Source organism: Aspergillus pseudotamarii (genome assembly GCF_009193445.1).
Source record: "Aspergillus pseudotamarii strain CBS 117625 unplaced genomic scaffold BDV38scaffold_1, whole genome shotgun sequence".
NCBI classification, from domain to species: domain Eukaryota; kingdom Fungi; phylum Ascomycota; class Eurotiomycetes; order Eurotiales; family Aspergillaceae; genus Aspergillus; species Aspergillus pseudotamarii.
In genome coordinates this window covers 1,507,745-1,520,306 of record NW_022475015.1, presented here as the reverse complement: position 1 = coordinate 1,520,306, position 12,562 = coordinate 1,507,745, and the positions used below count along the sequence as shown (strand labels likewise).

The following is a 12,562-nucleotide window of genomic DNA, read 5'->3' as shown; positions in this document are numbered from 1 at the left end:
AAAAAAAAAAAAAAAAAAAAAGACAATTCAGGAACCCGAGATTTTTGATAAAAATTGGGTTGTATGGTTATTATGTACTGGGTAGACCTGCAATTGTCTATGATGCAAAATCCTTTACTCGTGTACCCATTTCTCCAGGCTGCTCGCATCTAGAGAGCGAGAGTTGCCTAGTATGTTGTAACCTCGGGTCACCACCCACTGCATATCACCATCTGCTGCACGATTTTGCCGCTGCGTTAAGCATAAAGGTTTTCAACCATAGAAAACTCGAAACATATGAATATCTTCTAATTTAGTATAGTATATTTAAAATATTACGACAGAAGATTACAGCAATAGAAACTCTGTATGGCAACACTCTCTGCTTGCATTCAGAGTTTGGTGATGTTTTATACGCTCGAATAATAAACTGAAAGGGGGTGGGCTTGGCTCTACGAGGTTTAGTTAACCTGTTGTTCGAAATATATTCAGCTTGGCCGGGCAACTTGATTTAAATCATATATCCATGGATTACCCCGCCTAGCCCTATTTTTTATTCAGGTCAAGAGCTGTCACATGGATTGGTGGTGGTCTAGGGATGCGACTAGCCAATAAGGGGTTGGGAAAGAAGACACGGAAGTTCTGCGCAAGTGGCCGCTGCGCCTCCCGTAGGAGCTCTCCATCAAGGCGCCGAAGTGGCCAGAACACATGGTGATGACCATTCATTGTTTTCATTCCTTTTCGAAACGGACAGTCGGGGATCAATCTGTATCATCCGACATCTCCTCCATGACATATAGAAGCATCGTTGCATGAGATCTCATCCTCTGTTACACCCCTCTAAGATTGCCTGCCTCCTTCGCCCGTTATGCTTACTTTGCTTTGACTTGAGACTATAATTAGACTTGCTCAGTCAAGGGCCAGATAAACTGCTATCAATCGATTCTCTGTATACACGAATGTTTAGAAGGCAGCAGCAGATATGATATCCGGCATTGGTTCTGTCGCATCATGGCGACTTTCTGTAATTGTCGCTGCTGTGCTGACCAGCCTAGTACACGCAAGCTCATCGGTCAATGTTGCTTTACAGGCTTCATTTGACTCGGCACCGTATCTCATAGAGCTTCTGTAAGCAATTCTCCCTCCTGCCTTCCTTTTCTCTGGGCACCCTAGTCAATGCCGCGACTTATACATTATAGAGAAACTGCCGCAGAAGAAAACGCAACTGCCTATTTCCCACTGCTGGACCGCATCGCTGATGGAGCCTTCGATGATGCTGTGACCGACAAAGAAGTATATGATCGGTTTTTACAGGTTATACACGATGATGGCCATCTGAGAACTTCCGAAAGCCTTTCGTCGTTTAAACTCTCCTTGGCAATTCGCTCGGCGAGTCCCCGAATCGCAGCCCACTACCAATATTATAATGCTTCCGTACAACATTCTTTGATGGCAGCGCAGGACGCAGCCTGTCCGGTATGGGTACATTCGGATGGCAAACAGTACTGCTCCTCGACAATGGAGCGCGCTCAGCAAGATGTTTCTGGAGATTTGTGGGTGGCACTCTTCTGAAGATAAGCTTGGCAGTACGCTAACTAGTTGTCTTTTGCAGGGATCCGCGAGAGCTCCCATTTGATAGAGTCTTGGGCGACACGTCGCTGCCCCCTGCCGTCCTGTACGCGGATGTGGCATCTCCAATGTTCAAGGATTTCCATCAGACGCTGAGTGCTTTGGTCAAAGAAGGACAGATTTCTTACCGAGTACGATATCGGCCACCTCAGCACTGGAGCGCTCGACCTCTTTTTGTTTCCGGCTATGGTGTTGAGCTTGCGTTAAAGCGAACCGACTATATTGTGATCGACGACCGAGATGCTGGACAGAAAGAAGCCAGCAATGGGGAGGCTAACAAGGTAGGCGATATAGAAGGGGACGCTCCAGATGATCTTCGGCCGTTGTCCTCGTCTGAAGTATCACGGCTAGGTGTGAACACTGTTAGCTACGTGATGGACAGTGACAATCCTCTGGATACTCTTGTGAAGCTCTCCCAAGATTTCCCCAAATACTCCGCCAAAATAGCAGCCCACAATGCCACCACCAAGCTCTTGCAAGACATCCGTTCTAGTCGACTGGGGATGCTTCCATCTGGAGTTAACGTTATGTGGATTAATGGGGTCCAAATGGATCCTCGGAAAATCGATGCATACTCTCTCCTAGACCATTTACGCCGTGAAAGAAGATTAATAGAGAAATTTAGAGATCTAGAGATCTCTGCGCAGGAGGCCGTAGATCTCCTGTCTCACAAGCTTCTTGGGGAGTCTTTGGAACAGGATGCACCCCAACGTTACAATTACCGGGATGACATCGAAGGTGGTGGGGTCCTCATATGGCTGAACGACCTTGAAAAGGATGCCAAGTATGACTCTTGGCCAGGCGAATTAGGGGCAGTAAGCGACTCTATCCGATGTGCTATTTTGGGTATTCATGCTGATCGTTGCTAGTTCTTGCGGCCCACATTCCCAGGCCAACTACCGCCGGTCCGCCGTGATGCGCACAACATCGTAGTCCCGGTAGATTTGACTGATACTGAAGATATGAACTTTGTAGTCAAGACAATTCAGGTGTTTGTTAAGAGAAAGATACCTGTGAGGTTTGGCTTAGTTCCTGTTGCGTCCTCTCCTGGATCTACAGCTCAACTTAAAGTCGCACATTACCTCCAAGAGACTTTCGGTCTGGCGAGTTTGATTCAGTACCTCGAGGAGGTAAGCTCCAATTACCCCAACGGTTGCATATTTTGCCAGACGCTAACTCTCCCCAGTCTTTGTCTGCAAACAAGATCGCATCTCCAGATAAAACTTCCTTCCAACTTGCAACCAAAGAGCGGAAAGTCCGCGCTGATAAAAGTGCCTTATCACTCGCAGAGGTTCTGAAACATGAAAAGCTCGATGAGATAGTGTCTCGAACAGTTAACTATCAGAATCGTCTCAGGATCACAGGTGGATCATCGTTAATATTCATCAACGGCGTCCCAGTAATCCGGGATGATAATTGGGTACAAGAGATGAGCAACAGGGTAGGCAAAGACCTACAGTCACTCCAGCAAGGCATCATGGATAATACTTTTGAGGAAGACGTATGGCTGCCAGAGTTCTTTCTTTCCCAGGCCTTCGATCGCCGCAACCCCTGGGTGATACCCGAGGATCCAAAGGATATCCGGGTTGTTGATCTAGCCAAGGTGTCAGAGTCGCAAAAAGGAGGGCTGAGTGTGCTCCCGCGCATTGCTTCTGACAAAGATGACGCTCTCGATAGCGTTCATATGATTGTTGTTGGTGATTTTGACTCCGAAAGCGGTGCTAAGCTGCTCACCGCTGTATTGGAGAGCCGGCAAAAGCATAGTGAAGTTGAGATCCTCTTCCTTCACAACCCGGCCCATGTACCTGCCGCAAGTGGATCCATATCTGTATATCATTTACTGAAGGAAAGCCAGAAAGTGGATGTCACACAGATCTTGGGTAATATTGGGTCTTCTGGTACCTCTCTGCCAGCCCATAAACAAGCAGAAATTGCCCGTTTTTGGGCGTTGCAGCAGCCATTGGCTGGCGAGCTTGGCTTTACTCCCGGAGCGAGCGGTGTTGTAATCAATGGCAGAGCAGCTGGGCCTATACCGGCTGATTACACAGTGGTGCCAGATGATTTTGACCAGCTTTTGGCATATGAGCGCACGAAGCGCATAGATCCTGTTTCGAAGGCTGTCAAGGAGCTCGAGATTGGCTCAAAGCTTTCTGGACCTTTGGCTTTTGCTAAACTAACCTCTCTAGCTACTCTCTCGACTATATCTGATGTCCCAGAAGGTATTTTCGAATCGACTACGGACGTCCGAATGAACCTATTCGACAAGTGGAACGATTCGCAATCGGTGGTAACCGTCTCTAATTCTGAAGACGCGGCGATCACGATTGTCGCTTCTATTGACCCGACGTCTGAAGTGGCCCAAAGATGGCTACCAATCTTGAAGGTACTCTCAGAGTTGGCAAGCGTCAGGCTTAGACTTTTCTTAAATGCGCGGGAAGAAATACAGGAGCTTCCAATTAAACGTTTCTACCGCTATGTCTTGGATCCAGAGCCCTCTTTTGCCAGTAATGGTGCCGTATTGAGACCTGGCGCCTCTTTCTCGGGTGTGCCAGTTGAGGCATTGCTTACATTGGGCATGGATGTCCCATCATCCTGGCTTGTAGCTCCCAAGGACTCCGTTCATGATCTTGATAACATCAAGTTGAGTACCTTGAAGGCAGGATCTAATGTTGATGCTATTTATGCATTGGAGCACATTTTGATAGAAGGCCACTCGCGGGACATGACTACAAAGACCCCGCCAAGGGGAGTTCAGTTAGCTCTTGGTACCCAGGAGAATCCGTATTTTGCGGACACCATCATCATGGCCAACTTAGGCTACTTCCAATTTAAAGCTCAGCCAGGACTGTGGCAGATTAATCTGAAACCAGGCCGCAGCGAGCGTATCTTTAAGCTCGACAGTGTTGGTGGCATGGGTTACGCTCCGCAACCCGGAGATGAGAATAATGAAGTAGCACTCCTTTCCTTCCAAGGCAAGACCCTTTTCCCTCGCTTATCGCGCAAGAAGGGCCATGAGTCTGAGGATGTTTTGGACACAAATCCTAAGCCCGGATCTGCCATGGACTACGTCTCTAAGGGGCTCAACTTTGCCTCCGGCATCCTGTCGAGCGTTGGTGCTGGCTCTAAGCTTAGCACCACCGAAAAGCAAGCGGACATCAACATCTTTTCAGTGGCAAGCGGCCATCTATACGAACGAATGCTAAATATCATGATGGTATCAGTGATGCGGAACACCAAACATTCTGTCAAATTCTGGTTCATCGAACAATTCCTCTCTCCCTCCTTCAAGTCGTTCCTCCCCCATCTAGCCAAAGAATACGGCTTCTCCTATGAAATGGTCACCTTCAAATGGCCACATTGGCTCCGCGCCCAGCGCGAAAAGCAGCGCGAAATCTGGGGTTACAAAATCCTTTTCCTAGACGTTCTCTTCCCCCTTTCCTTGGACAAGGTCATCTTCGTCGACGCAGACCAAGTCGTCCGCACAGACATGTACGACCTCGTCAACCTAGACCTAGAAGGTGCTCCTTACGGCTTCACGCCCATGTGCGATTCGCGCCATGAAATGGAAGGCTTCCGCTTCTGGAAACAGGGATACTGGAAGAACTTCCTCCGCGGCCAGCCTTATCACATTTCAGCCCTTTACGTGGTCGACCTGAGCCGATTCCGTGCTCTGGCTGCCGGCGACCGTCTCCGTGGTCAATACCAGATGCTGTCTGCTGATCCGAACAGTTTGAGCAATCTTGACCAGGACCTGCCGAATCACATGCAACACCATATCCCCATCAAGAGTCTGCCGCAGGAGTGGCTGTGGTGCGAGACCTGGTGCTCCGATGAGTCTTTGGGTCAGGCGAGAACGATTGATCTATGTAATAACCCGCAGACGAAGGAGCCTAAGCTCGATAGGGCTAGACGCCAGGTCCCCGAGTGGACTGAGTATGATGAGGAGATTGCTGCGTTGGTGGAGAAGGTTTCTCTTGAGCAGCAACAGAGTGAAGAGGCACAGCCTGACGATGAGGAGGATGAAGATGATGGGGAATGGACGAAGGATGAGCTGTAGGTTTACATTATATTGTGTGTTATATCTCGTATTCAATAGATATATGATTTGTGCTGAATTGTGTGATATATCAACTGGGAGCGTTCGAGGTGTAAATGAATGCTCAAACAGAGGTTGAGCGCCGAACCTATGCGTGGGTAGTAATATTTAGTAGATAGAAGGAGACCGTAGCATGTATCGACGGTAGCTCAATTCTATCCGAACTAAGGTATCAAGGCTTCGATCGAAAGCCTCGGAAACTTGCTCGACTCGCACGGGCGTCTACACTTTTACATATCACAGATACGTTCTCGAGTCCGAAGTCATTCTTTGTTCTGAACTATACATGTGGATGATGGGGTATATGAATAAAAGAAAACACAACTTTTTGGAAATAAATAGCAAGAACATCATCCAACAACAGAATTATGATCCATCTCATCAACGCTTAGACAAAACTTGTGCAAACATTTGTTTGTTCATCATTCGTCAGCCAATCTTTTATGCATGCACCTCATACTATAATTTCTCGTTCTTCTGACCCTTCGTCGACGAACTTCGACAATGACTAGTCGCTAGTAACCTCCATTTTGATATCTCGGGAAACAGATGAACGAGCGGAAGTAGAAGTTGAGGCAAGTTCTGCTACACGGCGTCGTTTCAAGGCGCCTGCTTCCTTAGTGCTCCTTTGCTTGGACTTGATAGGTTTGAGCGCTGGGGGTGACTCGGATTCTGATTCGGATGAGTTGGAATCGTCACTTTCATTTTCATCTTCCGACGATGTGGACTTCTCTGACGAGGATTTCTCGGGTTGTTGCTTGATGTTTTTGGAAGCCTTCTTCGGCGACTTTCCTTTCTCGTTGCCACTGGAGCTGGTCACGTCGCTTTCGCTCTCATCAGACTCTCCATCACTTTCACTATTTCCATCATCGGATGAATCGCTCGAGTCGTCTTCAGTTGAACTCTTTTCGTTCTTGTCCTTGTTCTTTGGGACTACTGGCGAAGTCTTTGATTTGCCGTTCGTCGATGTCTGTGGATGTGCGGGTACATCAGAGCCTGTACTCGAGTCGCTATCTTCAGAATCTGATGCGGAGGATGATGACGCGGATTGTTTTCTCTTCTGAGGGATAATCTTTGTGTTTTCCATGCTCTCTGTAGTTTGCAACTGGTCTTTGACCTTCGGGCGTTCGTTGCGCTTTGCCTCAGATTTCACATCTTTAGTTGTATCACCAGAGCTTGACTCGTCCGTTGATTCTGATTCGGAGTCGGAAGATGAGGATTTGTCGCTAGAGGTGGAATCCTTTGTAGACGTTTTGTCTGCCTTCCCTTTCTTTTCATCCTGGTGCGCGGCTTCATCTTCATCTGAATCATCTGAATGAACGTATTCGGCGCTTATATGGAGGGGTTGTGGAGTTTGCGAGGACGAAGGGGTAGACGTCCGCGACTTGTGTCTGTTCTTTGACTCTTTGATGGGGTCAAAAACAGCATCCGGGTTCCCTTTGTCACGCAGTTGCTGAACCTTTTTCCTAGCCTTGCGCCATTTATCTGCGCATTGCTGTCTGGAACGACAATTTCTGAGTTTATTGCTGATATGTCCCCAGGATATGAGCGTCTCGTCCATCTCATAGATATCGCGGCCTACATCATGGCCCCTTTCCTTCAAATTTTTCCATACAGCCTGCAAGGCGTTTTGCAGGCCGCGAATTTCCTGCTCTGACCATGCGCCTCGGTTCATCGTAGTCCTATGCTCTAAGCGATTCTTCCATCTCTGGACAACATCGTCGTCACTCCGGCCTAACTCTTTAGCTATCTGGGCGAATTTGAAGCCATACCGTGCAACGAGCCGAATGAGTTCCTCATCTTGTTCATGAGTCCAATGGTGAGGCTTCACGTCAGAGTTCTGGAAGTGGCGCCTCATAAAGCGGTACACTGATCTCCTATCCCGGTCAGGAAGAATCTTGTAAATTGTCTTCCAGAATTCGGGCTTCATGGTGATAGACGAATCACAAGGAAATTCAATGCCCTTCTCTCGTTCGGAATGTTGGACCATCGCGTCAAACGCATGACCTGGAAGACCATGCGAGTTACAGAACTCCACCTTGAAACTCTCCAGCGCCTGAACTTCGTCTTGCGAGAAAAAGCCTGTTAGCCCTTTTCCGCTTTGCTTTCTCTTTCCTTTCTTAACAGTCTCCTGCTGTATGCTGGCGTCATTCGAACCCTCGATTGAAGGGCTGCCATTGACTTGAGCTTTGACTGGCGAAGTATCATTTGCGGTGGTAGATGCTTTTTCTGTATTGCGGTCATCCTCAGTGGTGTCCGTAGGCGAGTCTGCGAGTTTTTTGCGCTTCGAAGGCCTAGGTTCCTCTTCAGCGGGGAACGATGACGGCGCGACAGCGGACGTGCTATGTTTGCTGGATTTTCGTTTCCGTTTCGGCGTAGCTGCATCGTCGGACTGCCCCTTCGGTGTTTCTTTTTTCTTGACCTTCAAAGTTTTCGGGCGACTTGGTGTGACGTTTGACCCGTCTGTTTCTATGATCGAGGCACATCGTCAGGTATCATTCAAAAAGTCTGAGCTTCTCGCGCCGGCATCTTCTGGTAAACTTACGCGTGTGGTCGCGGATGCCATCTTCGGCCTTTTTGGAGGACCCGTTACCCATGGGGTGGGAGGAAGGGTGGTAAAATAATGGATCGCCTGGGTCTCGTGGAAGGAGCTTGTAGGTGGAGGTAGGAATGTAGTTGAAATTGCCAGGGACAATAACGTTATCAAGTCAAAATCAATTAGGGAAAAAAAATGAAGGGAAAAAAAAAAAAGTTCCGGCCGAGGGACACACTAAAGCTGAGGCAGACTGTTGCGGCCTTTTCCGCGCCTAAGCTTTAGAAATTTAGCGGTCAAGCCTTCCCTCTTTGCTTTTCCCTGCTTAATTATAACACATTCCATTGGGTATGCTTTTGGATTGCGCTCAGTGTGGTAAACTACTAGTAGAGACATGAGAAATAACACCATCAACAACAACAGATGTGTACAGTTAAAAAAATAAATCATAATAATAATAATATGGAATACACAACAACACATCACAATTCTATCTTCATTTCTCGTAATATCCTGGTCACCAACTTCCTTTGGTCTGTCGAGCTCAATTCATGCTCGTCGATGGTACTCAGGCATCGCCCGATTGCGACCGTCGCCTTGACAGCATAATCGCCTCCATTCGCACAATCCACCCAAACCTTTCCATTCCTCCCCACAGCAATCTCAAATCCACCCGCCTTCTCCAACTTCTTGCCCAGTTCATCCAAGACCACTAACCCTGCCACACCATCCTGTTGCTCTCCCGACGAGGAACTCGCCTTTATCAACCGAGCCGCCAACCCTGTTGACACATCAAAAACCATACCCCCAGTCAATGGACCTAATCCTCCATCAGCCCGTCCTGTGGCTGGATTGACACATGTAAGTTCCACCTCCGCGCCAGCGCCCAGACCAGTCGACAACACACGAGCATACACCAGATCACCCTGTTTCAGCATCGGCCGCGTCTTCTTCGTCGCACCCTCAAATGAAAGCTGTCCCAGCAGCGCCTGGGGCGCTTGTGGCGTAATCATGCAATGGAAATAATCCGGACTGGAGTGGTGGATCTGCGCGATCACGAGATCGCCGGGTGTCGGGACGTAACGACGGTTCGGGGTAGAGAGGATCGAGACGGCATTTCTTTTGTTGTCTGTTGAGAGGAGCCCGGATTGCGTGGCGGATATGACATGGCTTGGGGGATTCGATGATGGTTGCGAGAGGAGACGAAGACCTGCTCCGAGTCTCAAGGGAGCGGAGTTGCTGGATGGTATGTATTCAGAGGGGACTTCGTCACCCGGGAGGAGAATTAATGGCGACGCCATTTTGAGGGAGTAAGTCCACCGGCCGGTTTGTTGCGGTGGTTTGTCTTCGCTTTTGAAGAGATCTGACGGTGGAGACTTGAAGGATCGCCCTTGGCTGTGAAAAGCGCAAATCGTTGCTTATCGGCTATCTCCACGTGAGAGATCGTTTCTGCACCATTATATCAGCGGGCTTGACGTGGCTATATACAAGTAGCTCAAGGATATCATTTTAAAATCTATATTAACAGTGCTTGTGAGCTACAATGTTCTCAATGCAAGGAAGGACCGGTTCATGTGACCAGTACAATTATTGTACAGGGATATGTACAATACATACGATTCTGGATTGCCCAGTCTAGATCGCACCGCCACCGCGCTATCGATAAGCACTAGCCACATCTGCCCGCCTTCTTGTCAAACAGACCAAAAATTTTTTTCTTCGTCTGGCAGAAAACGAAGGAAGAGAATCAGCCATTCTGAGGCGGAGCCCGAATTGTGTCCCATTTTCTATCTCCATTTTCTTCATTCCCTTTCCCTTTTCCTTCCCTCTATAACCCTCTACACATAATTCACAATGAGCAACGAAACAAACGGTACCCCGGAGCGTTTCGCTATCGGTATCTCTTTTGGCAACACCTCCAGTTCCATTGCCCGCATCAACCCTGTATGTGAGCCTGATTCGAGGTCTCGGATTTATTCTCTAGGCTACGAATTCTTGTTAAGACTAAAAAATAAATTTAAAAAAAATATAGAAATTGAATACTAATGGTTATCAATATATAGGAGGGCAAGCCGGAAGTTATCGCCAACGAAGAAGGAGGTTAGTCTAATCTTTCTCTCTCCATTACTGCTTAGTGGCGGGTCATCTTGAAGCACAAACTAACGGATACACAGATCGTCAAATTCCTTCCGTCCTTTCATACATTGATGGTGAGGAGTACCACGGTACTCAAGCCAAGGCCCAGCTGGTCCGCAACTCCAAGAACACTGTCGCATACTTCAGAGATTACCTTGGAAAGGAGTACGTATTGCTGATGTAAAATACTACTTCATGTGAGATCACGCTGACATGAATACCCCACAGCTTCAAGTCGATAGACGCCACACCATGCCATAACTCGGCGCATCCTCAGCCTCACGAATCTACCGTTGCTTTCTCCGTTGTGGACTCTACCAGCGAGACCCCCAGCACTGTCACCGTCTCCGAGATTGCCACCCGCCATCTTCGTCGTCTGAAGCAGTCCGCTTCTGACTATCTGGGCAAGGAGGTCAATGCCGCTGTTATCACTATCCCTACTGACTTCTCCGATGCCCAGCGCGAGGCTTTGACGGCCTCCGCTAAGGCTGCTGGCCTTGAGGTTCTGCAGCTCATCCATGAGCCTGTTGCCGCTGCCCTGGCTTACGATGCCAGACCCGAGGCTACTGTTACTGACAAGCTTGTTGTTGTCGCCGACCTCGGTGGTACCCGATCCGACGCTGCTGTTCTTGCTTGCCGTGGTGGCATGTACACTATCCTCGCAACTGCTCATGACTACGAGCTGGGTGGAGCTTCGTTGGACAAGATCATCATCGACCACTTCGCCAAGGAGTTCATCAAGAAGCACAAGACCGATCCTCGCGAGAACCCTCGTGGTCTCGCCAAGTTGAAGCTCGAGGGTGAGGGCGCTCGCAAGACCTTGAGCTTGGGTACCAACGCCAGCTTGAGCATTGAGAGTCTCGCAGATGGCATCGATTTCGGCTCCACCGTCAACCGTACTCGCTACGAACTTCTCTCCGGCAAGACCTTCGCCCAGTTCACTGGCTTGATTGAGCAGGTTATCCAAAAGGCTGGCTTGGATGTTTTGGACATTGACGAGGTTAGTCCCTTGTGTTATTTCTCAGGATCTACGGTAGCATAAGAAGAGATGTTCTAACTACGGTTTAGGTTATCTTCGCTGGTGGTGCCTCTCACACCCCCAAGATCGCCCAGCTTGCCCGCAACATCTTCTCCGAGAAGACTCAGATCCTTGCCCCTTCGACCTTCACTGGCGCCATCAACCCCTCTGAGCTGGTTCCCAGGGGTGCTGCCATCCAGGCCTCTCTTATCCAGGAGTTCGAGCAGGAGGACATTGAGCAGTCTATCCACCCCATGGTCACTGCCACTCCTCACCTGAAGAATGCCATCGGTGTCGAGTTCACCTCTGGTGAGACCGTCGAGTTCCAGCCTCTCCTGAACACTGAGACTGCCCTCCCCGCTCGTCGTGTCGCTCAGTACAACGCCCCCAAGGCCGGTGGTGACGTCTTCATTCGCGTCTGCGAGGGTGTCCGCGAGATCAAGGTCACCAAGCCTGAGCCTAAGCCCAAGGAGGAGAAGCCCAAGACTGAGGACGACGAGGACGACTCCGACTTCGACTCTGACGAGGATGAGGAGGAGGAGATCCGCGAGATCGTCTGGAAGACTGAGAAGCCCATTGCCGAGCTTGCCGTCAAGGGCACCAAGGCCGGCAGCAAGGTTGAGCTGATGGTCCACGTCAATGCCGACCTGGGTCTGCAGATCACCGCTCGCGAAGTCGGCGGCCAGAACGCCGTCCGCGGTGCTGTGCAGGCTGCTTAAGTCTTTCGTCGGTAATATATAACCTATTTTCCTCCTATCTTCAGATGCACCTCACGGTTAATGCTTTGCTCTTTCCCAATGGATTTATTAGAACATCAAAATTTTATTAGACATCATGCACTTCCTTTCTATCTCTACTGCGTCATATCCTCGTCTCGGTATGATCGGTTTATGAGAAGAGATTCTGGATAGGAAAGATCTTCTATCTTGGACGCGTCCTGTCTTGCAATGACTGTTCGATGATGAATGTATCAATGATGGTTTCTTAAAAAGTATATAGAGAGGCCTAGACTCTAGAAATATGATTCCTTACGGATAAACTAATACTTCTCCATAGCCACAAGTAGATAAGTTAGCTTGGTTGTAGTTGACAAAACATCAATTATATTACAATTAATACCTTGTACGTATTGTAACAGCAAAAGAGTATCAGATATCATAAAGCACCACAT

At 48.8% G+C, this 12,562-nt stretch overlaps 4 protein-coding genes across 4 annotated transcripts; 2 read left to right on the top strand and 2 right to left on the bottom strand.

Annotated features, from left to right (window-relative positions):
* The first annotated feature begins 724 nt into the window (after nucleotides 1-724).
* BDV38DRAFT_6949 (putative UDP-glucose:glycoprotein glucosyltransferase) lies at nucleotides 725-5,723 on the top strand. The gene is made up of 5 exons (XM_032063785.1): nucleotides 725-1,107; nucleotides 1,179-1,532; nucleotides 1,592-2,423; nucleotides 2,478-2,738; nucleotides 2,795-5,723. The coding sequence occupies exons 1-5, from the start codon at nucleotides 962-964 to the stop codon at nucleotides 5,663-5,665; spliced, it is 4,464 nt and encodes a 1,487-aa protein (XP_031920120.1). The 5' UTR covers nucleotides 725-961; the 3' UTR covers nucleotides 5,666-5,723.
* A 489-nt stretch (nucleotides 5,724-6,212) lies between these two features.
* On the bottom strand, nucleotides 6,213-8,301 carry BDV38DRAFT_277117 (MYB DNA-binding domain protein; the record flags this gene model as incomplete). Its single annotated transcript, XM_032058411.1, has 2 exons — nucleotides 6,213-8,173; nucleotides 8,250-8,301. The coding sequence occupies 2 exons, from the start codon at nucleotides 8,299-8,301 to the stop codon at nucleotides 6,213-6,215; spliced, it is 2,013 nt and encodes a 670-aa protein (XP_031920119.1).
* A 196-nt stretch (nucleotides 8,302-8,497) lies between these two features.
* BDV38DRAFT_232711 (exosome non-catalytic core subunit RRP40) lies at nucleotides 8,498-9,823 on the bottom strand. The gene has a single exon (XM_032053057.1). The coding sequence runs from the start codon at nucleotides 9,536-9,538 to the stop codon at nucleotides 8,720-8,722; it is 819 nt and encodes a 272-aa protein (XP_031920118.1). The 5' UTR covers nucleotides 9,539-9,823; the 3' UTR covers nucleotides 8,498-8,719.
* Nucleotides 9,824-9,872: 49 nt separating this feature from the next.
* BDV38DRAFT_6867 (ribosome-associated complex protein SSZ1) lies at nucleotides 9,873-12,441 on the top strand. The gene is made up of 5 exons (XM_032063774.1): nucleotides 9,873-10,181; nucleotides 10,301-10,337; nucleotides 10,412-10,538; nucleotides 10,602-11,373; nucleotides 11,442-12,441. The coding sequence occupies exons 1-5, from the start codon at nucleotides 10,092-10,094 to the stop codon at nucleotides 12,108-12,110; spliced, it is 1,695 nt and encodes a 564-aa protein (XP_031920117.1). The 5' UTR covers nucleotides 9,873-10,091; the 3' UTR covers nucleotides 12,111-12,441.
* The last annotated feature ends 121 nt before the right edge of the window (nucleotides 12,442-12,562 follow it).

What these genes read in the sequence shown, in the direction of transcription:
- BDV38DRAFT_6949 (XM_032063785.1), top strand. Translation starts at nt 962, where the DNA reads ATGATATCCGGCATTGGTTCTGTCGCATCATGGCGACTTTCTGTAATT. An exon ending in CAAGATGTTTCTGGAGATTT is followed by an intron (nt 1,533 to 1,591) that starts GTGGGTGGCACT and finishes TGTCTTTTGCAG; the next exon opens with GGATCCGCGAGAGCTCCCAT. An exon ending in TGATTCAGTACCTCGAGGAG is followed by an intron (nt 2,739 to 2,794) that starts GTAAGCTCCAAT and finishes AACTCTCCCCAG; the next exon opens with TCTTTGTCTGCAAACAAGAT.
- BDV38DRAFT_232711 (XM_032053057.1), bottom strand. Translation starts at nt 9,538, where the DNA reads ATGGCGTCGCCATTAATTCTCCTCCCGGGTGACGAAGTCCCCTCTGAA.
- BDV38DRAFT_6867 (XM_032063774.1), top strand. Translation starts at nt 10,092, where the DNA reads ATGAGCAACGAAACAAACGGTACCCCGGAGCGTTTCGCTATCGGTATC. An exon ending in TATCGCCAACGAAGAAGGAG is followed by an intron (nt 10,338 to 10,411) that starts GTTAGTCTAATC and finishes ACGGATACACAG; the next exon opens with ATCGTCAAATTCCTTCCGTC. An exon ending in AGAGATTACCTTGGAAAGGA is followed by an intron (nt 10,539 to 10,601) that starts GTACGTATTGCT and finishes AATACCCCACAG; the next exon opens with CTTCAAGTCGATAGACGCCA.